This window comes from Onychomys torridus, chromosome 8 (genome assembly GCF_903995425.1).
Source record: "Onychomys torridus chromosome 8, mOncTor1.1, whole genome shotgun sequence".
In the NCBI taxonomy this organism is placed as follows: domain Eukaryota; kingdom Metazoa; phylum Chordata; class Mammalia; order Rodentia; family Cricetidae; genus Onychomys; species Onychomys torridus.
In genome coordinates, this window is record NC_050450.1 from 58,064,827 (window position 1) to 58,086,906 (window position 22,080).

Genomic DNA, 22,080 nt, shown 5'->3' on the forward strand with positions numbered 1-22,080 from the left:
GAAGATACATGAGACCAGGGATTCGATGTGTAGGCAATAAGTGACTGATCAGAGCAAGGGGGGCGGGAATCTCTGCTGTGCTGAAGGGTCTCCCAAGCCAAGTGACTCACCTTCCAATTCTCTTTTTCTTACAGCCTATCTCTGAGCCATAATGAAGTCATGTTTCCTCAAATGCACATCACCACCAGTGCCACTGCCCTGGTTTCTGGTCCGATCCATCACATTATGCCCAGATTTCTGCAGGCACCTCCTCCTTGCCTTCGCCTGCCTCCAGCTCCCAAGTTCTTCTAATATAGTAATTCTCAGTTTGGGCTGTACAATAAAGGCCAGAATTCTCAGAGTTCCTGTGTCTGCACCTCATCTCAGACATTAAAATATAATTGACGGGGTTGGGGATTTAGCTCAGTGGTAGAGCGCTTGCCTAGCAAGCGCAAGGCCGGGGGTTCAATCCTCAGCTCAAATATATATATGAATATATATATATAATTGACAACAAGCCCCAGGCAGAAGTGGTGGGCTGGTTTGGTTTTGCTTGTTTTTAAATAGCGTCTCACTCCCAGGATGACCTGGAACTCATGGTGACCCTCCTGCCTCAGTCTTCAAAAGTGCTGCAGTTTCGGACGTGATCCACACCTACCTAGATAACTATGCTTTCTTCTTTTGAAGGAGGGGGGTCTTTTGAGAGTCTTGCTCTTATAGCCCTGACTTGTTCTGGAACTCGCTATATAGAACAGACTGGCCTCATACTTGTAGCTATCCCCCTGCCTCTTCCTTCCCAAGTGCTGGGATTACAACCGTGTGCCACTCTGCAGGGGAATGGGGACCTGTTCTGTTCAAGCGTGTTTTATTTTTCTTCCTGGGCCTCATCTCACGCACATTCATTATTGACACCTCTTGGCAGCCTGTCACGCGTGTAATGGGTGCGCCTGAACGGAGGGGTGCCTGAGTGGGTCAACGCTGCGACAGGGAGAGAACACAGCGAGGTCGCCCTGAGGTAGGAGGAGAACGCCGAGCCAACTCTGGAAGCCAATGAGAGTGTGAATGGTGCTCCGCTGCGTCAGCGACGCCCGACCCGCCCTTGGCAGGAGGATCGCGGGGTCCCGAGCAGCCACGCGCTGGGGAGGCAGCACAGCCGCCCGCCGAGAAGGTTAGGGTCGCGGCGTAGGGATTGGGCCGCAGTCCCCTCCGCCTGCCCAGGTCTCCACGCCTCTGCAGTCCGAGCGGAAGGGGCGGGCCCACGGCGAGCCAGGCGCACAAGGTCCAAGGTCCGCGGCCCCGGGGGAGGAGAAGCGCCTGTTTTCTGCGCAGACGCCCCGCCCGGACCGGGGGCGGGGCTTAGGCGACCCGGGGGTGGGGTCAGATCCCGAGCCCGCCTCCACCAGCCTGTGAGCCCTGGAGTGCGTGGTCCCCCCGGCTAATTCTGGGGGCTTCAGGTGAGCCGGACCATAGAAGGGTCAGGGAGACCTTCCTCGAGGTCAGGTCGTCTGTCTGACCGCAGGTCCATCTGTCCTGCCGTCTGCCAACAGCCATCTCCGCGGAGAATGGGAGAACAAAGGGAGGGGGCGGTCCTGGGGCCCCTAAGGAAATTCAGGGTCCCAGGTACCCCGCCCCGCCCGCTGACACTTTCGGTTTCTCCCCGAGTCATAGGCGCCGCCCAAGAGACCCTGGGCCTGCGCTAGGCGCAGCTGCCTCTTCGCCTTTGCCTGTCCGTCTTTGTGTCTGTGTCTGTCTGGCTGTTCCCAAGCTTGTCTCCACTCCAGAACTAAGCCTCCCGGACGCCGACAGCCCAAGGCTCCCCTCCCCTTCCCCATGGCAGGTACGTGGGCGCTAGGCTGGGGTCTGCGTTATCCACCCCCCTCACGAACTTGGGTGCCGGGTGTCGAACACATTCTCCAGGAATGTGCTCAGACTGGCTGCGTGGGGCCCTCCCTTCCTCCTGGGGAGCCACCGCCCTGCCCCCCCCATCATTCTCTGCCTCTTCTTATGTTTCCCGCGGGTACTCCTGGCCCTTGGGCTGAGAAAGAGGAAGATGAGGCCACAGGTAACTTTCTCACCTACCCCTGCTCCCCTACAGGCTACTTACCCCCCAAAGGCTACGCCCCTTCGCCCCCACCTCCCTACCCCGTGACAGCTGGGTATCCAGAGCCTGCCCTGCATCCTGGACCCGGACAGGTCCCAGTGCCTGCCCAGGTGCCGGCCTCTGCGCCGGGCTTCGCTCTCTTCCCCTCGCCAGGCCCGGTGGCCCCAGGGTCTCCTGCTCCATTCTTGCCACTGCCTGGGGTGCCTCCTGGCCTCGAATTCCTAGTGCAGGTGAGTGGGAGGGAGGGTGGCTGGGGGAGCTGATGGATAGGGTTCGGGCTGATGGATAAGGTCAACGCTGCTCTTAACTCTTTACAGATTGATCAGATCTTCATTCATCAGAAGGCTGAACGAGTGGAAAGTGAGTGGGAGGAGGAACAGGTTGGGCTTCACGATCTTGGCTGCTATGGTGAGCTTTTGGGCAGGTGAGGCCTCTGAGCCTCAGCATGTTACCCTTAACAGCGTTCCTAGGCTGGGAGACCTGTAATAGGTATGAACTTCGCTCCGGGACCGGACAGCAACTTGGTCAGGCAGCCGAAGAAAGCAACTGTTGTGCCCGTCTGTGCTGTGGTGCCCGCCGGCCACTTCGTGTCCGCCTAGCGGACCCTGGGGACCGCGAGGTGCTCCGCCTCCTCCGCCCACTTCACTGTGGCTGCAGCTGCTGTCCCTGTGGCCTTCAGGAGGTGGGTAGGGCAGGTTTTGTGGTGGTTGTGAGCAGTGTGGGGAGCGGCCCAGAAAGAATTGTGGCTTTAATAGCGGTAGGAAGTTTAGTGAACAGTCAGAAGACAGCTGGCACCAATGAAGAGCTCTGGCCGAGGTATCCTGGCTTGACACTGACCCTGTCTGCCTCCATCTCCAGATGGAAGTGCAGGCTCCACCTGGTACCACCATTGGCCATGTACTGCAGACCTGGCATCCTTTCCTTCCTAAGTTCTCCATCCTGGATGCTGATCGCCAGACTGTCCTTCGAGTTGTGGGGCCTTGCTGGACCTGTGGCTGTGGTACAGACACCAACTTTGAGGTATTATAAATAGGGAGCAATCCCTAGGTTCTTCATAAACCAAGATGGGGGTTGATGAGATGGCTCAGAGGGTAAAGGGACTTGCCACCAAGTTTGACAACCTGAGTTCTAGCTGTGAGTCCCATATGGTACAAGAGATTCAAATCCTGCAAACTATCCTCTGGTCTCTACACACATGCCATGGAGCACACATAGTCAATCACCCAATAAATGTAATTAGAAAAACAAGATGGTAGCTTATATACTAATGGCTGGATTAAGGTCAAGACCCTCAATCTGATAATTCCAAATCTGTTATAATCACTACGGTACTTTGTTTTCTTCCATTCAAAGGTGAGATGGTCCTGTGAGCCTGTAAAAGCACATCAAAAAAGATTTCGTGGTGATGCACACCTTTAATCCCAGCACTCAAGGCAGAGGAATGGTTTCTGTGAGTTTGAGGCCAGTTTGGTCTACATAGTGAGTTCTAGGACAGTCAGGACTATTATAGAGAGACCCCATCTGAAACAGTAACAAAAATTCATCTTCAGGCCAAGGCTGAGTGTAGGGGAACTGGGGGTGAATCCGAGGCCAGCCTAGATCTAAGGTGGAGGACCGACATTTTAGTCTTCCTTCGGTGTTTAAGTTTGCCATGGGCTGGACCCGTGTAGCTGGTGGGCACATCTGTCAGCACCCTGCAGTAATTTAACCCTTAGCGTGTCCTGCAAACCCAGAAGTCCAAATGACCAGTCCAACCTGAAGTCCAGGTGATGTCTTCCTCACCGACCAATCCGAGACAGAAGAACTTAAGCGGTGAGGATTTCAGAATGAGGCTTGGGAAACTTTGGCTCTTAGAAGACAGAGGCACCTCACGGACTGGGCTTTTTAAAGGATGATTCTCCATTCAGATAAAGGAGAAACAACAGGTTTCGTCCCGTAGAGATGCCTCACCTCGGGTTGTCTGTAGAAAGTGAGTCACCTTTGTAGTCAGAGGGAGTTGCTTTCCTGAGAACTAGTTGGAAAGGAGATAATTGTGTGATCCCTGGATGGGAAAGTGTGTGTTGTGGGGTTCTCAGGGAGCCAGGGTCCCTTTGACAGTTTTGAATGGCCCATACTTGATCTGTGCCCTCGGGAATGCAGAGTTGGTAGCAGACGACCTTGCTGAGTTCAGAACTAGGCTGCAGGAAGTTCCCCACAGCTGCAGGACAAGGTGGGAAGAGGATGCACAGGATGTAGGAGGAAACTACTTCAGTTCTGGACCAGGAAGTCACTGAGTCACCACTGACTTCCACATGGCTTGTTCTTGCTGAGCTTAGGCCAGTGGGAATCATGGTCCTCAGAGGCTGCCCGGTGGCACCTTGTCCGCTAGGGTTGCCTAGCCTCTAGATGAGGTTCATCTGCAATGCTGGAAAGGCTTGAAAGCACACTGTGGGGAGGACCTTTGGCACCTCCCTTTGCCCTCTCTCAGCGAGCTCCTTTGCACAGGGCACATACTTTGCATAGGGCACCAACCATGGGTGTCAGGAGTACTGGTAACCAAAGCAAGCCTAGCAGCTGGTCACTTATCCCTGAATACAGTTATGCCATGCATGGCCTTTGGAAAGCAACAGATCTGAATCTAAATCCTAATCTTCACTGTGTATTCATGTAACCCAGGGCATGTTTCCCCTGCCGTCGGATGGGAACCCAACGCTATTGGGAGGATTCACTGAGTATACAGTCTCCACCACTAACTCATGCAACTGTAGAGGTGAGAGAGATGAGTAGCACTTTCCCAGCTGGATCCTCCTTCTCTCCCAACAGGTGAAAACTAAGGACGAGTCTCGGAGCGTGGGCCGCATCAGCAAGCAGTGGGGAGGATTGCTCCGAGAAACCCTCACCGACGCTGACGACTTTGGCATCCAGTTCCCAGTAGATCTGGATGTAAGAGTGAAGGCCGTGCTCCTGGGAGCCACGTTCCTCATCGTGAGTGGGCTGCCCCTGCCCTTCTGCCTGCTTCTCATTTCCTGTTATTTGAAGCTGTTTACTTCCTGGACCCTTCCTAGAAGGCTAGTCCCATGGATGATGGGTCAGGTCCAGAGCTAAGTCATACTAGCTGGGCTACACTGACCCAGCCGGATCTCCCATTTGATTGTGACCTTCCCTTAGGACTACATGTTCTTCGAGAAGCGAGGCGGCGCTGGGCCCTCTGCCATCACCAGTTAGAAGCCACCTCAGTGTGAGGAGACCATCGCCTCATCCAGAATTCAAGATGGTCACCTGCCCTGGCCTTTCCCTCCTGAGGCAACCCCTTCCTTGGTATACACTGCAGCGGGCAGACAGGTGGCTGAGTGGTTGAGAGCCATTGTGTCCCTTTGCCCCCCTCCCCCCTCCCTCCTTCACCCGTGGCCATGGCCCACAGAGGAGTATGTATGAGAACTTTCCTCACAGGGTTTTACCGTCTCCCGGTAGTCCCTCCCACTCCTTCCTCCAGGGCCCCTGCACAGGAGGCCTGTGGTATCCAGGACTCTCACACGAGGGCTGGTGGGTAAATAGCCAGCAGCACCAAAGATGGCAGACAGGCCACTCCTATGTCAGTTTAGCTTCAGACTGGGGCACCTTGAGGGACCCCTGCCTCCTCATTAGCAGCTGTGGAGGTTGGGACCCAGTGCCAACTCCCTAACCCCCTGGGCCCGCTGGTGCTTTCTGTAGCTTCCTGTGCCTTATTTAACCGGTAACCCCTTCCTCCCCTGCTGCAGGAAGGAGGCTGTGTCTTTGTATATTGTACTCATAAACTTTGCAACTTTTTTAAACATTGGACGATGTATGTGATGGACGAAGAACGGACTGGTGGGAATAAAACAGAGGAGATGGCAGCCGCTGGGCTAGAGCTGACGCCTCATAGTCTACACCGTCTGCATTAAAGAAAAACGTCCTTGAGTCCAAAAACTTAGTCTTTATCACCCATGGTGATTCTGGGCCAAACCAAAGCAGTCTGGGCCACAGCCCGAGTCATATCTAAGACGGGTGCCCCATAGTGAGGTAGCTAATGATGGTGCCAACGGTTGTTCCATGGGCCAGTTCAGCTACTTGGTCGTAGTCTGAGGAGAGGCTTCCTTGGCAGCTTTTCTTTCTTCCAAGTCCTATTCGATTGTGAATGTGGTGGGCAGAGTGGACTAGATCCTTCTTGGTCCAGTCAAAGGTTCTTAGGCCCTCAGAGGCCACGGAGCAGGGCATGGAGGAAACACTTCCCCAGTGCCTGCCCCAGTGCCCTGCATACTTCCTATGCCTCCTTACAGCAAGTAAGATCTCCCTTGGTGTGAAGTCTGCCTCTGTCAAGACCTCATGGTTCTGTTTGGTCCCATAAGGCCAGGCCCTAAGTGGGCCAGGTTCTCCCTGCTGGTAGCCATCCCCAAGGGTGCAGAGTTCAGGATCGCGCCAGGACGTAGCGACTGGCTGCTGACAGGTCCCACTGGTGATGCTCCAGGATACGACGACAATCTGCTCTGGACCTGTTACTGAGGTGGAAGAGCTGGTCTACCTGTGGAAGCAGAAAGGAAGGCAGCTGACCACCAGGGGGCAGAGCAGGAGAAGAGGGAACCGGAGAAGGGGTTAGCTTTACCTTGAGGTTCCGGATGGCGGAAGCCACATCTCCCCCGGTGGTTCTAAGTGCTACTTGGCACTCCTGGTAAGTGACTCCATGTACACTCAGCTCTACCTGTGGGGGACAAAGCCTTGCTTAGCTTTTGTCCCTGCCTATACGCCCTTTGAACCCCAAGTCATTTCAGTGGAGACCTCACCTCTACAATCTTCCTCTGCCACTCGGGGTCTGAAAGGGAGCCTCCAGAAGGGACCGAGGCTTTGCTGGTTCCAGGTACTCCAGTGCGGTGATTGTGTGAGGGTTCTCTTTTGGGCCAAGGAGGCCGTGCTTTGTGGGGCTGGATGGACTGAGAAGAGCTGGAGACCAAAGACGGTCGGGGAGGCAGGTCTGGTGGGCGTGGAGGCCGGTCTGGGAGTCCCTGGGGCATAGCCCTTCTGTGTCGAAGTTCAGGAGGGCTTGAACCACCTCCTGTGGGTCGGGGGCCCAGGGACAAAACTGACTCCAGACTCTTGGAAATGCCTTCAGAGTTGAGAAAGAAACAACTTGAAAGGAGGCCTACCTTCCTGCTCTCTGTCTGTGTGCACTGAGCTGCGTGATTTTGAAAGAATATTTAGGTAAACTAGCTGGCCTTGTCCTCAGGTGTCTCTGTGTTAGGTGGGACAGTAGGAAAGGTATGCAAATGGCACCGAAGCAGCTGGGGATCCAAAGAACAGTATTTGGGGCCAGACCAGGAGACACTGTCCAGTGGGGACATCAAGGTGCCTCCAATTTCTTAAGATCTCAAAGTATGCCAGGCAGTGATGGCACACCCCTTTAAGCCCAGTGCTTGGGAGGCAGAGGCAGGTGGATCTCTGAGTTTCAGGTCTACAGAGACAGGACAGCCAGGGATACACAGAGAAACCCTGTCTCAACCCCCTGCCCCCCCAAAAAAAGATCTTGTAGTAAAGGTAGGCTGTCTAAAGATGGAATTTGGAGGAAGGAAAACATGTATGTATATATGCAAACATATGGGTTCAGGGTTGGGAAGGGGAATCAGAGGGTTGTTCCCGAGACCCTGGGTAGCAAACTCTCACCTTTCATCCTCTGCAGGGGCACCTTCCTTCTCTGGCCTTGTGCTGATGGTAGATCCTGAAACTTTGTCTTTTCTCTCTCCCTGTCAAAGAGTGATCTAGTTCATCCTCCACTACTCACCCACATCATGACCTCCTTTCCCCACCCCTAAAAGAAAATGGGTCCCACACATGCTGAGACCCACAGGGGAAGCTTGAGCTGGGGGCAAGTCCATTCTTACACTCCAAGATCACGCTAGTCCCATTCCCAGGTTTTCTTCCAGAGAAGTTTCTAGATTTGGTCAGTCCCTCCAACCCCACTCTGCCTCCGCCACCCTTGCAGTGTCTCACCCATCTATGCTTCCTCGGCATCTCTCTCCTCGGGTGGGGGGGCCTCTATGGCCTGGATGGGTGACTGGCGAACCCCCCAATTCAGATAGTGTCACCGCTGAAGCCGGGAAGTTGCCCACTTTGAAGGTGCGGCCGTTCTGGCCCTTCCAGGTTGTGGTGTCGGGGCTGTGGGAAGAGGGGCTGGTGAAGGGATGGGAGCAGGGAGAGTGGCAGCTGGTCTTGGGCCACATTCAGCTCATCAAGCTGTGCGTCTTGTGGCCACATCTGCCTGGAGGAAGGGAAGCCTTTTTCTCTCCAACACAAAAAGGGCACTGTGAGCCAGGCAGGGCTCCAGCAGGGAGGGTAGGACTGTGCTGGAGCTCGGGGCACAGTGGGGAGGAGAGAAAAAGACCCACGAGACCAAGATTCAAGGAGATGGAGAAACATGGAGAGAACGGGAGTCAAGACGGGAGGATGCCTCCCCTGGGGATGCTTAGGGGATGTAAAGTTGTCACCTGCCCTCGATGACAGTGATGGGGTCCCCAGGCTCCATCCGCAAAGCACCTGGCTCTGTGACCTCCCTCACACAACGTCCCTCAGAAAGCCAAGCCTGCGGAGACAGAAGAAAATGTGGCTGGGCTTTCAGTCTAAGTCACAAGGATGACAAAGAAAGGACCTTCCTTGGCATCCATCCATCAGCTAAGTGCACGAGGTATGTCCTCTGTGCCTACCCCGAAGTGGGGTAGGGTTGCTGACCTGGACTCCATGCCATGCTGGACATGGGACGCGAGAAACCACAAAGGGGAACCTTGCCTCCACTTAAGGGGACCAAAGGAGAGCCATCCTGTTCACGTCTTTTAGTTCACACCCAAGCCCACCACATTCGTCTCCCACACATCTCGGGCATTTCCTCCCTCCCCAGGTCCTCTGCGTCCACTCTGATCTGGAGCTGTTTCTCTCAATTCCCAGCCACTCTTAGTAACATCCCTATTAGCATTCTCCAACCCAGCTCAACTGAAATGATGACTCTGATCCGTACCCTCCCCACAGCTCCCAAGTGCCCTCACAGTGAAGACCAAACTGCCTTAACAAGTAGATAGCCTGATTTAGCTCTGAAGTCACGTGGACAATGCCACTCTCAGCACCTCCACTTTAGATATGTCACTGACCTATCAGTGGATGAACTGCCCCGTCTGTGAAATAGAGATTAAGAATAACTACCTCCAGGAGCTGCTAAACAGGACAAAATGAGGGACTGAGGACACCTGTACAGCACCTCAGAGTGTATCACATTGGTCAAGTCTTCAAAACGCTCCATGACGAAGGTCCGCTCACACCTACAGCCTCATTACTTCCACTTGCCCTGACACACAGAATTTCACTTTCTTCGCTGGTCAAGCACCTGTGAGTACCTACTACTCTATTGTGAGCCTCCTTTGTGGCCAAGAAGCAAATGCCACCTCTTCTAGCCACATCTCTGTAGCCCCTAGCTGCCTCCTCAGGACTCCAAACTTGCTGCAGGAGGGGACCGAATCTGTTTGGTTCATAGCTGAGTTCCAGGTTCCAGCCCAGGCATCAAGACATGCTTATCTTATGCATGGAACGCTGGGGGAGCGGATAAAGGGAAGAAAGGCGGTGTGTGTGCAGAGTTGGGGAGCCCCACCTCTTGAAGCAGCCCTTCCAGGTTGGAGAAGCTAGGCCTGTCTGCGGGGTGAGCGGCCCAGCAGCGCAAGGCCAATGAGTAGAGGGCCCTGGAACAGAGAGGAGGCCGTGGCAGCCTGGCTCGGTCCTTCTCCAGCCGGTGTAAGATAAGATATGGTGGGACACCTGCCCAGGGTTCCTCGCCTCCAGAAAACATTTCCCACAGTGTCACGCCAAACATCCACACATCAGAGGCAGATGAGAAGGCTCCCTGGCGTAGGCTCTCCGGGGCACACCTGAGGCAAACCGAAGTTGAAGGTGGCTAGGTGTGTGCCCAGCTCATCTTCCACTGTGCACCCACTGCCTTGATTCCCTCCCGGCCCCATCAGCCTCAGAAATCCTTTATATGTGTCTTGACCTGATGATACCTCTGTCCTGCCTCCTCTGGAAGACTAACAACTCCCACCTCCAACACGTCCCCCCCCCCCACCCTAGTTCCTAACTGGCTGCTGCTCTCCAGCCATGCCTCAAGCCAGACCATCAGAGTAAGACCCTCACCAGGCATAGGGGATGGGACGGGGCCCACCCATGACATAGCGACCCCGGGTGCCGCCCAGAGGCCTCACAAGTCCAAAATCTGCCACCTTGATGGTGCGTGGTGAGGCCAGTAGCAGGTTGCGGGTAGCGAGATCCCGGTGCACTAACCCACAGGACCCCAAGTACGCCATGGCTCCGGCCAACTGCCTCAGGAAGAGGCACAGAAGGGCCACAGGCAGTGGGGGCGTGGGCGCTGGGGCAGTCAGGCGCGCATGCAGGGAGCCCAGTGGCGCCAGCTCCATCACCTGCAGGAACACAGTGCCATGTAAGCCATAGTGTGGCCCCATTGGTCTTTCTTGCTGCACACCAGTCCTGGGGCTGTGAGGAAGGCAGTGTCTGCTCACCATCTGCAGAGGCTGGCCCAACACGAGGCCATGCAGACGCAGCACGTGTGGGTGCTCTAGCTTCATCATGACAGACACTTCCCGCAGGAAGTCTCCCAGCTCTGTGCCCATGGGAACCTCAGGATCGACCCGGAGGGACTTAACAGCCACTGGGATCTGGAGGTGGGGGGAAGTACCATCAAGCACCCCGGGTAACAGGCCATGGCCAGGGTAGAGGATGGAGAGCGAAGGGGGCTGGTTACCTTGGATGAAGTAAGCCCCTGAACACTTACACTTTGACCACTGGGGAGTGTCCATAACCCTCGATGTACAACACCAAAGCAGCCTGAGCCCAGGAGCTCCCCTCTGCACACAGCACCCTCTGGAATCAGACACTTAAGTCCCCCCTCTGGCTCATGGAGACACTGAAGACTGTCTGAGCGTGGAGTGATCTCCTTCTGTTCAGGAGCAAAACCCCCAAGGATCTGGAATAAGAGTACAAATTCAGGTGTGGGGACCCTGACTGACCCTCCCAGCCATTCCCCAGATACCAGCAGCAGCAGCAGCACCAGCACCATCAACACATACCTTGTAGACCCAGTTCTTAGACTTGACTCCAGAACGGTATCTCTTCAGGGCTTCAGCAAGTCTGCGCTGGGCTGGGGAAGGCCAGAATTAGCGGGCTGGGGTAGAGTGGGGAGTGGGTAGAGTGCCGAGAGCTGGCAGGCAAGAAGTCTGGAGCTGGGACAGTAGGACCAACAGCTGGTCCTGGGGAAGCTACAGGGCCTCAGGGCAAAGGGTCCTCACCTGGCCTGCCCATGCCAATGTTGTCCAGGTCCTCAGGCCTTACAAAGTCAAAATGTTCTGGCCGGGTGACATTAAGTTCCTCAAGGATGGGCCGGTAAAACTGAGCCAGCTGAATGTCCCGGAGCAGCCGCAGTAGCCACAGGGAACTGGCTTCAGGGAGCATGTCTGGAGTCGGACCTCAAAGGAGGATGGCTGTCTGCTTTAAATGTGTAGCCTAAAGCAGGTACCAAGGACATAAAGCACAGAGTCTCAGCTGCCGCCCTCTGCACATCAGAAACACTCGGGTACACAAAAGGCAGACCAGAGATAGTGAAGAACTCGGTCACATACACACGTGCCTCTGGTAGCCGACTCCCATCCCCAGGACTGAGAAATCTGCTCCCCACACACTTGAGATTTCAGAACACTGCCTGCCCAGGCTACCAAGTCCAGCTATGCCACCTTCTTTAGAGATATGGCACACTGACCCTGTACCTCTGACACTCAAACACTGTGTCCATTTAGTCCTGAGCCACACCTTTGCACACATTCACTTGTATACAACAGAAACATCTCCCTTCCTCATTTTACCTACCACGGGCAAACTGGAAATGCCCAGATATGCTAACACGCCATACCTCAGTCACATTGGGAGACATAGATATGAGGTACACTGCCTCCCACCCACTGCTGAACACAAATCTCTCTCTCTCTCTCTCTCTCTCTCTCTCTCTCTCTCTCTCTCTCTCTCACACACACACACACACACACACACACACATACACAGACCTAGATTTGCTATAAAACATGCCTGAGGCAATCAGATACATGTTGTCTCAAGTCCAAAACATTCCCATATACTGCCATTAAATGCAGGCATACTGCCACACACCCTCACACAGGTGTACTTGAGATGCAACAGTTCACTTTCTCCACAAATCAAAGCTACCTAGATATACCGTCGCACATATCTGAGACACCAAAGATCACATAAACACATACTGAGGATATACTGCCACCTCACCCCAGTGATGTCCGCCCAGCGTCATGGCCTCTTAAACACCCAAGGCAAGAACAACATTGGAAATTAAATAGGTACCTGTGCTGGGCTGCTAACTGACGACTAAGACCGTAGCCAAGCGTTCACAAAGCTACCCAGGCTGTCAGGTGTGTGGTCCTTCCACACCCACCTGAGCTGAGCGCCAGGTACAGCGCTCAGGTGCTCCTCTGCGTCACTCAGCCCGAGCTGGCTTCCAAGCAGTCCCACCAGCCATTATTAAACAAGGCTCTAGGCCTTTGGGTCCGGGCTGCCTGCCCAAAGACTCTCCTTCACACACCTGGCCCTCTCCCTGATCCCGCTGTAGTTCAGCCACGAGGAAGTCCTGGATTGCGGGTGGGGGTGAAGTGGGGGTGGGAGGCACGGAGAGCCACCGCAGGCGGCCTAGGAACTGAGAGCAGGTGAAAGTCCAGGCCCAGAAAGACCCTGCATCGCACCACGGGTGGGAAGGGAGGAACCGGACGAGGCAGCCAGGAAGAAACGCTGAGAGGGAAAGCGATCCAGTGACGCACCCCAAAAGGGATCCTGCTGGTCCCAGCCCCGGGCGCCCCTTCTAGGTGCGGACTCTCACCTGGCAGAGGCGGAAGAGGCAGCAGCGGAGCCGCCCAAGTGGCGGGTATTAAATCCTGAGAAGGGCGGGACCCCAGGCGGCGGAGGGCGGGTCCTGGAAGCTGGCCCGGAGCAATCCAGGACCAATTCCCTGGTGGCCCTTTGTGGCGGACGCCCAGGCTTGCGCCCCTCCCACCTGCTGGACAGGTGAGCCTCTAGGCCGTCGTTAACCTGCCTCGGCTTGCTTTTCTTGGCAGTCTTTCCCACTCTCCCTAGATCTTTCTCCCGGCCCTGTCCCACATGCTGTCCCTCCCCAAATATTTGACCAAATTAGTAGGCACTTACTGCTGTGCCCAGGTATGGGAACGTGGGTTAAGCAGGACATAGGCACCGCCTTTAGGAGAGAGGTCCTAACAGGCATTTTGTAACTCTGGAAGGGAAGCCAAGGCACAGGACGCTTTGGAATAGAGCCGGGGCAGAGGATTAGTGTTACAAAGCCAGCTCTGGTCCTAAACAGGGTCAGGAAGTGAGGCTGAGGAGCATTCAGTGGTCCAAGGGACTCCTTTCCTCTCACTGACACTTGCTCTATAACTCAGCCCCTAGGTAGCCTATGTCTGTGTGCCTACATGTGCACCATGTGTGTGTTAGTGCCCACAGATGCCAGAAGAGACTGTTGGATCCCTTAAAACTGGAGTTATAAGTGGGCGTGAGCCACCAAAGTGGGTGCTGGAAACCGAACACAGTTCTCCGAAAGAGCACCAAGTGCTCTTAAGTGCTGAGCCATCTCTCCAGCCCCCACCCTGCTTTTTTGAGACAAGGTCTCACTATGTAGCCCATGCTTGAATTCACAGAGATCTGCTTGCCTTTGCCTCCCTACTATTAGGATGAAAGTTGTAAGCCACCACACTGGGCTCGGATCTTGAAGGATACTCCAAGGAGGATCATGCTTACCCCCCTTTTCTTCTGGGGTCCCAGAGAGGAAGCCTCAAGGCTTGACTATCTGACCTGCCTCCTGTCCCGAGGAAGGCACGAACACAGAGCTGTCACCCTCCATCCCTAGTGGTAACAGCCCTCTGTATATTGGGAAACACACGGGTGTCCCAGCCCTGGAGGGAAATCACACTTCGGTTCTACACGTGCGATTTCTTACCGCTTCCTTGTCCTCCGACTAGACATGCTTCAATTGTTCATCCGTCGCGCTTGTACGATATGGGCTCTCCAGGGTAGGAAATGGGCCTATCTTAGTCATCTTCGTGTTTGAAGTCCTCAGAACAGCGCAGGCATACAGTAGGTGCAGTGTATGTTGGTTGTAAAGCAATCTGTCCATCTAATCCGATCTGATGATCTTTGTAGACAATCTGTCATTATTCCCTGCTTTTAAAATATCATTGGCATTTTTGTTTTCTTGTACAGACTTGATAATAATTTTTTCTATTTATTCTATGCATTGTGTTATATTTCTTTTCCCTATGAACTCACAATTTTTATCAGATTTGGAAATTCTCAGCCAGTATCTCTTCTTATTGCTGAGTGACATTTGTAGACATCTTTTTGTTTGTTTGGGGTTTTGTTGTTGTTGTTGGGTTTTTTTCTCTGTTTTGTTTTTTGTTTTGTTTTGTTTTGAGACAGGGTTTCTCCGTGTAGCCCTGGCTGTTCTGGAACTATTTAGACCAGGCTGGCCTCAAACTGCCCCAATAAGACATTTTTAAAAGATGCCGACAATGAGTGGGACAATGGTGGCACACACCTTTAGTCCCAGCACTCAGGAGGCAGAGGCAGGTGAATTTCTGAGTTCGAGGCCAGCCTGGTCTACAGAGTGAGTTCCAGTACAGCCAGGGCTACACAGAGAAACCTTGTCTCCAAAAAAAAGTAGTCTTATTATAACATATGACTCATGTGTTTATGGTGATCCTGTAACAAACCTGTGTTGTCAACAGTATGAAAGCAGAATCTATAGCATTGCCTACAGTATATGATACTTGAAAACAACTATGTTAATGGTATGTATATTTACTATACCAGATTTCCACCATTATTTTATTGTATCTATATTCTCCTTTGTTCTGTTTTGAAGCCAGGTCTCCTTATGTATCTAGCTTCAAACTTGAGAACCTTCTGACTCAGCCTATTAACAAACAAACAAAAAATGTCTTTTAAAGGGCTAGAGAGATGGCTTAGTAGTTAAGAGCATGTACTGGCCAGGTAGTGAAAGCACACACCTTTAATCCCAGCACTTGGGAGGCAGAGGTAGACTGATCTCTGTGAGTTCGAGGCCAGCCTGGGCTACACAGTGAAACTGTCTTGAAATTTTTAAAATAAAATAAAATTAAAATTTAAAAAGAGTATATACTGCTTTTACCAAGGACCTGAGTTCAGTCCCTCAGCACCCACATTAGTGTAACCACCTCAGCTCCCAGAAATCAGATTCCCTCTTCCGGCCCTCATTGGGTACTGCATACACAGGTGCACAAATTCTCACCTAGAGATACACATACATGCATAATTTTAAAACTAATAATATTGGGGCTGGAGAGATGGTTCAGCAGTTAAGAGCACTGACTGCTCTTCCAGAGGTCCTGAGTTCAATTCCCAGCAACCGCTCACAACCATCTGTAATGGGATCAGATTCCTCCTGATGTACATGAAGACAGAGCATTCATATACATGAATAAATAAATCTTAAAAAGAACTAATAATATGGGGCTGGAGAGATGGCTCAGTAGTTAAGAGCCTTGGCTGTTCTTTTTGATACAAACCCAGGTTCAGTTCTCATGGCCTATATGGTGGCCCACAACTTTGTTACAGTTTTTTTGTTACAGATTTTTTGTTACAGATTTTTTTGCTGTTGTTACAGCTCCTCCTCTTTTGGCCTCTGAGGGCACTGCACACTTGTGGCGCACAAATGTGTAGACAAAACACCCATAAACATAAAAATAAATACAACTTAAAATGAATAAAGCCAGGCCATGGTGGCATACACCTTTAATCCCAGCACTCAGGAGGCAGAGGCAGGAGGATCTCTGTGAGCTTGAGATCAACCTGGGCTACAGAGTGACTTCCAGGACAGGTTCCAAAGCTACACAGAGAAACCTTGTCTCAAAAAAAACCAAAATAAATAAATAACTAAATAAAATGAATAAATACATTGTTGTTGGTTGTTGCTCTTTTTTGGGGGGCCAGCTCTCAAATAAATCACACATGGAGGTTTATTCTTCCTTATAAATGTCCAGTCTTAGCGTGGCTTGTTTCTTTCCAGCTTTCCTTAACTTTAAATTATCCCACCTACCTTTTGCCTTGGGGTTTTTCCCTTTTCTTACTTCTGTTATCTGACTTTCACCCTTTCTCCCGGGCTGGCTGTGTGACTCAGTGGTTGGCCCCTGATGTCCTCCTCCTTCTCATTTGCTCCTCTCTCCCTCCTCCCAAATGCCTCCTTCTATATATTCTGTCTGCCTGCCAACCCCACCTACCCTTTCTCTTGCTTTGCTGTTGGCTGTTCAGTTCTTTATTAGACCGTCAGATGTTTCACACAGGCACAGTAACACAGCTTCACAGAGTTCAACAAATGCAAGATAAACAAAGTAACACACCTTGACATAATATTTTACAACATACTCTTCCAGCCAAAAATAAGAGCGGGGCTGGGGCCGTAGTTCAGTTGATAGAGTACTTGCCTAGCATTTACTAGGTTCTAGGTTTGATCCCAGCACAGCATAAACAGGATGTGGTAGCATGTGGGTGTAACCTTGTCCCAAAACAACACAAGAAACAAAGAAACAAAAACTATAAACTGTAGATCATTTTTGCCTGCTCATAACTCTCTTTCGAGGCAAGCAGATGATCAGCAGGTAAAGGAAGCGGCTACCCAGTCTGACAGTCTGACTTCAATCTGCAGGACCCACAGGACCCACAGGACCCACAGGACCCCCAGGACCCACAGGGGAGTAGGAGAAAACTCCTCAAGCTGTTCTCTGACCTCTGTGCACACACAACTGCATGAATAGGTGTAAAAAAAAGTTAAATAGCATTGAGTTGAACCACTTTTATTGTTTTTAGCTTATTTCAGTTCACATAATGTTTTTGTTGTTTTGTTTTTGGGAAAGCTGAGGAGTTGAACCTAGGGCCTCACACACTAGGAAGACACTTTGCCACTGAGCCATACCTCCAACCCTTAATATCATATAATGTTTTTATGAGTTACTGTCAGGTGGTGGTGCGCACCTTTCATCCTAGCACTCGGGAGGCAGAAACAAGCAGATCCAAGTTCCAGAACAGCCTGGTCTTCAGAGTGAGTTCCAGGACAGCCAGGGCTACACAGAGAAACCCTGTCTCCAACCAAAGGAAAAATAATACTTATGCTGAGTAAATGAAGACACACAAAAGAGAACATACTTTATGAATCTGTTTGTATAAAATTGTAGGAAATACAAACTAGAGGAACAGAGAGAAGGAAGTAGTTGATTAGGAAGAGACAAGAGGAAACTCACAGGGGTAGTTATTTTCATTATCTTGACTGCAGTGAAGGCTGCCTGGGTACATATGCTCATGCTCATCAAAATTTGCCAAGTTGAATGCTTTAAATATGGACAGTTTCTTCTTATACTTTAAATACAGACAGTTTCTTTTTTGCCAATTGCACATTAGTAAAGGTGTTTTGAAAGAAATCCAATGAATAAAAACAACCCAAATACCTTTGGTCAGGGCACTAGATTTTAAAAGTCATATATTAATTGAATGTGGTGGCTCACTCCTGTAGTTTCCCCACTCAGGAGACTGAAGGAGAAGGGCTGAGATTGGAGGGCCATCAGACTACAGAGTGAGTTCCAGGTCTGCCTGAACTACACAGTAGGATACCAGTGCTATCAACAAAAACCGACCAGATGCCTTAGAGGTGTTGCCCAGGGTAGAACACTTCCCTAATATGTGCAAAGCCCTAAGATCAATCTCCAGAACCACAAAAATAAATACATCCAAAGAAATGAAATAAAGCTGTCTCATTGTGCGCCCCTGGGAAATTGTTTAACAGGTAAAGGTGTTCCACAGCATTCTCAATAGCCTGAGTTTGAGCCTTGGAACCCACATGAAAAAGCAGGATATTTAGCCTGGCATGGATTGCTGTGAGATCTAGGCCAGCCAGAGCTGCACAGGGAGATCCTGTCTAAAAAAAAAAAAAAATCTGGATACAGTGGCACACATCTGTAAACCGCAACACTCCAGTGGTGAGATGGGAGACTGAGACAGAATTTCCTAGATGCTCTTGGGACAGCTGACCTGGAGAACGTGGGGCAGCAGGAGAAACCAGAAAGACTCAACAAGGTGGAAGGTGAGACCTGAGTCCCAGAAGCAGTCCTCGACCTTCCTGGACTTTCTTGCCAGCCACACACAGTTTTAAATGTATGTTCTGTTCTTTTGTCTGTCCCCCAGCCCCTCTTTCTAATGGGTTCTTCTTCTTCTTCCTCTTCTTCCTCCTCCTCCTCCTCCTCCTCCTGTTGTTTTGGTTTTAGTTCATTTGTTTTCTGAGACAGGGTTTCTCTGTGTAGCTTTGGTGCCTGTCCTGGCTATAGACTCTGTAGACCAGGCTGGCCTCAAACTCACAGAGATCCGCCTGCCTCTGCCTCCAGAGTGCTGGGATTATAGGCGTGTGCTACCACTTCCCTGCCTGTTTTTCTTCTTATCACAGATTTGTAAGTGATTTTTATATTCTGCACATAAGTCCTCTGTTAGGTATGTGTGATTGTTCTGTTTGATTTTGGTTTTGGGTTTTTTTGTTTGTTTGGTTGGTTGGTTGCTTATGATTGTTTTTGTTTTTTGAGACAGGGTTTCTCTGTGTAGCTTTGGAGCCTTTCCTGGAACTCACTCTGTAGCCCAGGATGGCCTCAAACTCACAGGGATCCACCTGGCTCTGCCTCCTGAGTGCTGGGAATGAAGAAGTTTTGATTTTGTTTTTAAGACAGAAGTACCTAACTACCTCCTCTGTCCTCCTCCTGTGCACCCATGGGCATACATACACATGCACACACACATATATGCATCACATACACATACATGATGTATAAACGTCACACACATAAATGTTTAAAACATATATAGTTTTGTTTTGTTTTGTTGTTTGTTTTTTTTTTTTGAGACAATGTTTCTCTATGTAGCTCTGGCTGTCCTGGAACCCACTCTGTAGACCAGGCTGGCCTTGAACTCACTCTGTAGACCAGGCTGGCCTTGAACTCAGAGATCAGCCTACCTCTGCCTCCCAAGAACTGGGATTAAAAGCGTGCACCACCATACCCAGCAAACTTATTGAGACCAAGTATCACTATGTAGACCAGGCTGGCCTCAAACTTGCCTGTGCTTCCTGAGTACTAGGATCACAGGTAAGAGCCAACATGCCTGGCTTCATTTGATGTTTTGATTCTAATTATACATCCTTACAGATATGTATATATTTTTGTTTCTGCTGACTCTCACTTATGATGAATTGTTTCCTTGTGTGACTAATGATTCACAATCCTGAGATGATGGACTATTGATCTTAATCTATAGGAATCACAGGGCCAAAACCTGAGTTGTTTTTCTCCAGCAAGAAATTTCTTTTGTTTCTGCCAGGAACCAGAGATTACGACCTCCCTGAGTCATCTTTCAGGAGTTCCAGGTTACTGCAGCAGCCTCCAAGCCCCCGACACCTTCACATGAAGTTACATATGTGTATGCAATAGCAATCCTGGGAGAACTAGAGGCTCCCAGCCTGGGTTAAATGAATAAACATATGGGAACACAGAAAAATGAATACATGTGAGTATTCTTTTTCCTCCAATCCCTCATGCATGCTAGTCAGCTTCTCTACCCTCAGACTCTAGCCACAGCCCTGAGTGAATGTTTTTACTGGACTGGACAACACTAGGAAGACATTGTGGAAGTGTGAGTCTCGGCCCGAGCCCAGGAGCAGCTGGATGTTGGAAAAGCATTCCAGACCAAAGAAGTGGAGCAAGTTAGTGTCCACCGTGGACTGACAGATGAGTCAGTGGGTAGAAGTACCCTGCTGCCAAACTTGGTGACCTTCCTTCCACCCCTGGGATTTCCATAGTGGAAAGAGTAAATCAATCAACTCCTACGGGTTGTCCCACCTCCGCAGCAGTGCCGTGGAGCACGTACACACATACATGCACACACATGCACCACGGTAAATAACTAAGTAAATAAATGTAATAAAAAATAATGTCCAAGCTCTTGGTGAGAAACACAATGGTTTTATGAGGTCCTTGAGGGAAAATTGTGCAAGACATGATTTCCCTCTGAACATTCAATGTCCTCCAAGATCTGGACATCCTGAAGTTCACCTGGGAGTTAGTTAACACATAAGGGGCACATGGGGACCTGTAAAGGAAGTCATGGCAGGGAGGTAAAAGATGTCTGGATGCCACCACACCTGCAATCCTAGCACTTGGTCAGTGTAATGTAAATTATAGTGGTAAATTGGCGTGTACTGTTTAAGCTTGTTGGAGGTCTGAGGCTGTGATGGACACGCCTTTGATCCCATCACTTGGAGGCAGAAGCAGATGGATCTCTGTGAAGTGGGGGCCACCGTGGTCTGCTTAACAAGTTTCAGGCTGGCCAATGCTACAGAGTGAGGCCCCGTCTCAAGTAAAGAAGGAAAGAGATGGGCATGATGGTACACACCTGTAATCCCAGCACTCGGGAGGCAGAGGCAGGTGAGTTCGAGGCCAGCCTGGTCTTATAGAGAGTTCCAGGACAGCCAGGGCTATTATACAGAGATATCCTATCTCAAAAACAACAACAACAAAATAAATAAATAAATAAATAAATAAATGAATGAATGAATGAATAAATAAATAAATAAATAAATAAATAAATAAATAAAATAAGCTGGGCGGTGGTGGCACTCGCCTGTAATCCCAGCACTCGGGAGGCAGAGGCAGGTGGATCTCTGTGAGTTCCAGGCCAGCCTGGTCTACCAAGTGAGTTCCAGGAAAGGCGCAAGTCTACACAGAGAAACCCTGTCTCTGAAAAAAAAAAAACATTAATAATAATAATAATAATAACTCAATGGTGGACTCTGGCTAATTGCTTCAACTTTCCCAGGTGATTTCTGCTGGATGATTATAAGCCCCAGATTTAACTGCTTTTTCAAATAAGCTACTCCAGTCCCCTCGGCTGGATGTCATAAGCTTTGATGTCTCCCCATCTATCTGCAGCTTCGATCCATCTGCTCTTTGCTATCTGCTCCTTTACTTCCCCCATTGCATACCTACCTCCTAAGCTCACTCATTCAAAATCGAAAGCACAGCTATGGAGACCATTCTTCTCCAGACTACTCAGAGCTGTCGGGAGGCAGAGGTGGGAGGATCAGTTCAAGGTCACCCTTGGCTGCATAAATAAGGAAATAAAGAAACAGCACTACAGAGGATACTGATGGATAGCCAATTGGAGGAATGCATCAGGTGAGGTGCAGGGATGGGGCAGGAGTTTCCACGCGGTCTTTATACCTGATACTCTCTAGTACCTTCATACGTTCACCAAGCCCGATGCCCGCAGAGCAGCGCTGTGCTGCGTTCATGTGGAGGCTCCATTATAGAGACATCATAAGGGCATCATATGAACATATGTGATACAATCAGTCTCTAGCCACCCTCCCCATCTCAGCAGCTAGGGACTGAGGCTGAAAGACCCAACCATCTGGCGATGGATCCCGCTCCTCCGAGCCTCCTCATTAACATAAACCCAGGTATGATTGAAAGGGGCTTAATCCAAACAACAACAGATGTTCCTGGCGCCACTATCCCTGGGAAATTCCAAAGGTTTTAGGATCTCTGTGGCAGGAACTGGGACAAAGACCAAATATACATTTCTTATTATATCCCAACATGACAGATGGAGAGGAGGCTGAGAATTGGGGGCATTATAGCTTGGACTCCTGGCCTAGGCCTTCTACACGCCATCATGCCTCAGCAGGAAACACAGGCAGAAGCTCTCCCCGACTTCCATCTTTAGCTTGAGGGAAAAACATCCAGGGAATTAGCCTTTTTGTAAGCCCTGGTCCCCACCCCCTGTCCCTATTTGTCTGTCCCTTTTGGACTTAG

At 50.8% G+C, this 22,080-nt stretch overlaps 2 protein-coding genes across 3 annotated transcripts; one reads left to right on the plus strand and one right to left on the minus strand.

Annotated features, from left to right (window-relative positions):
• The first annotated feature begins 1,001 nt into the window (after positions 1–1,001).
• Plscr3 (phospholipid scramblase 3) lies at positions 1,002–5,875 on the plus strand. 2 transcript variants are annotated; one of them, XM_036197654.1, is made up of 8 exons: positions 1,002–1,433; positions 1,648–1,816; positions 2,075–2,310; positions 2,398–2,440; positions 2,542–2,762; positions 2,939–3,100; positions 4,883–5,044; positions 5,228–5,875. In XM_036197654.1, exons 2-8 carry the CDS (start codon positions 1,810–1,812, stop codon positions 5,282–5,284), a joined length of 888 nt encoding a protein of 295 aa, XP_036053547.1. In that variant the 5' UTR covers positions 1,002–1,433; positions 1,648–1,809; the 3' UTR covers positions 5,285–5,875. The 2 variants fall into 2 exon arrangements, with proteins under 2 accessions (XP_036053547.1, XP_036053548.1); XM_036197655.1 differs by having other exon boundaries at positions 1,002–1,265.
• Tnk1 (tyrosine kinase non receptor 1) lies at positions 5,854–12,899 on the minus strand. Its single transcript, XM_036197653.1, has 13 exons — positions 12,723–12,899; positions 11,407–11,620; positions 11,188–11,258; positions 10,893–11,084; positions 10,621–10,776; positions 10,238–10,521; positions 9,702–9,975; positions 8,554–8,648; positions 8,060–8,224; positions 7,733–7,812; positions 6,859–7,178; positions 6,681–6,776; positions 5,854–6,599 (listed from the first exon to the last, which is right to left on the minus strand). The coding sequence occupies exons 2-13, from the start codon at positions 11,567–11,569 to the stop codon at positions 6,486–6,488; spliced, it is 2,010 nt and encodes a 669-aa protein (XP_036053546.1). The 5' UTR covers positions 11,570–11,620; positions 12,723–12,899; the 3' UTR covers positions 5,854–6,485.
• Between the last annotated feature and the right edge of the window lie 9,181 nt (positions 12,900–22,080).

What these genes read in the sequence shown, in the direction of transcription:
- Plscr3 (XM_036197654.1), top strand. An exon ending in GCCTCGAATTCCTAGTGCAG is followed by an intron (nt 2,311 to 2,397) that starts GTGAGTGGGAGG and finishes AACTCTTTACAG; the next exon opens with ATTGATCAGATCTTCATTCA. An exon ending in GTACAGACACCAACTTTGAG is followed by an intron (nt 3,101 to 4,882) that starts GTATTATAAATA and finishes CTCTCCCAACAG; the next exon opens with GTGAAAACTAAGGACGAGTC.
- Tnk1 (XM_036197653.1), bottom strand. Translation starts at nt 11,569, where the DNA reads ATGCTCCCTGAAGCCAGTTCCCTGTGGCTACTGCGGCTGCTCCGGGAC. An exon ending in TGGAAGGGCTGCTTCAAGAG is followed by an intron (nt 8,649 to 9,701) that starts GTGGGGCTCCCC and finishes CTGTCTCCGCAG; the next exon opens with GCTTGGCTTTCTGAGGGACG. An exon ending in CCGCCATCCGGAACCTCAAG is followed by an intron (nt 6,600 to 6,680) that starts GTAAAGCTAACC and finishes CTGCTTCCACAG; the next exon opens with GTAGACCAGCTCTTCCACCT.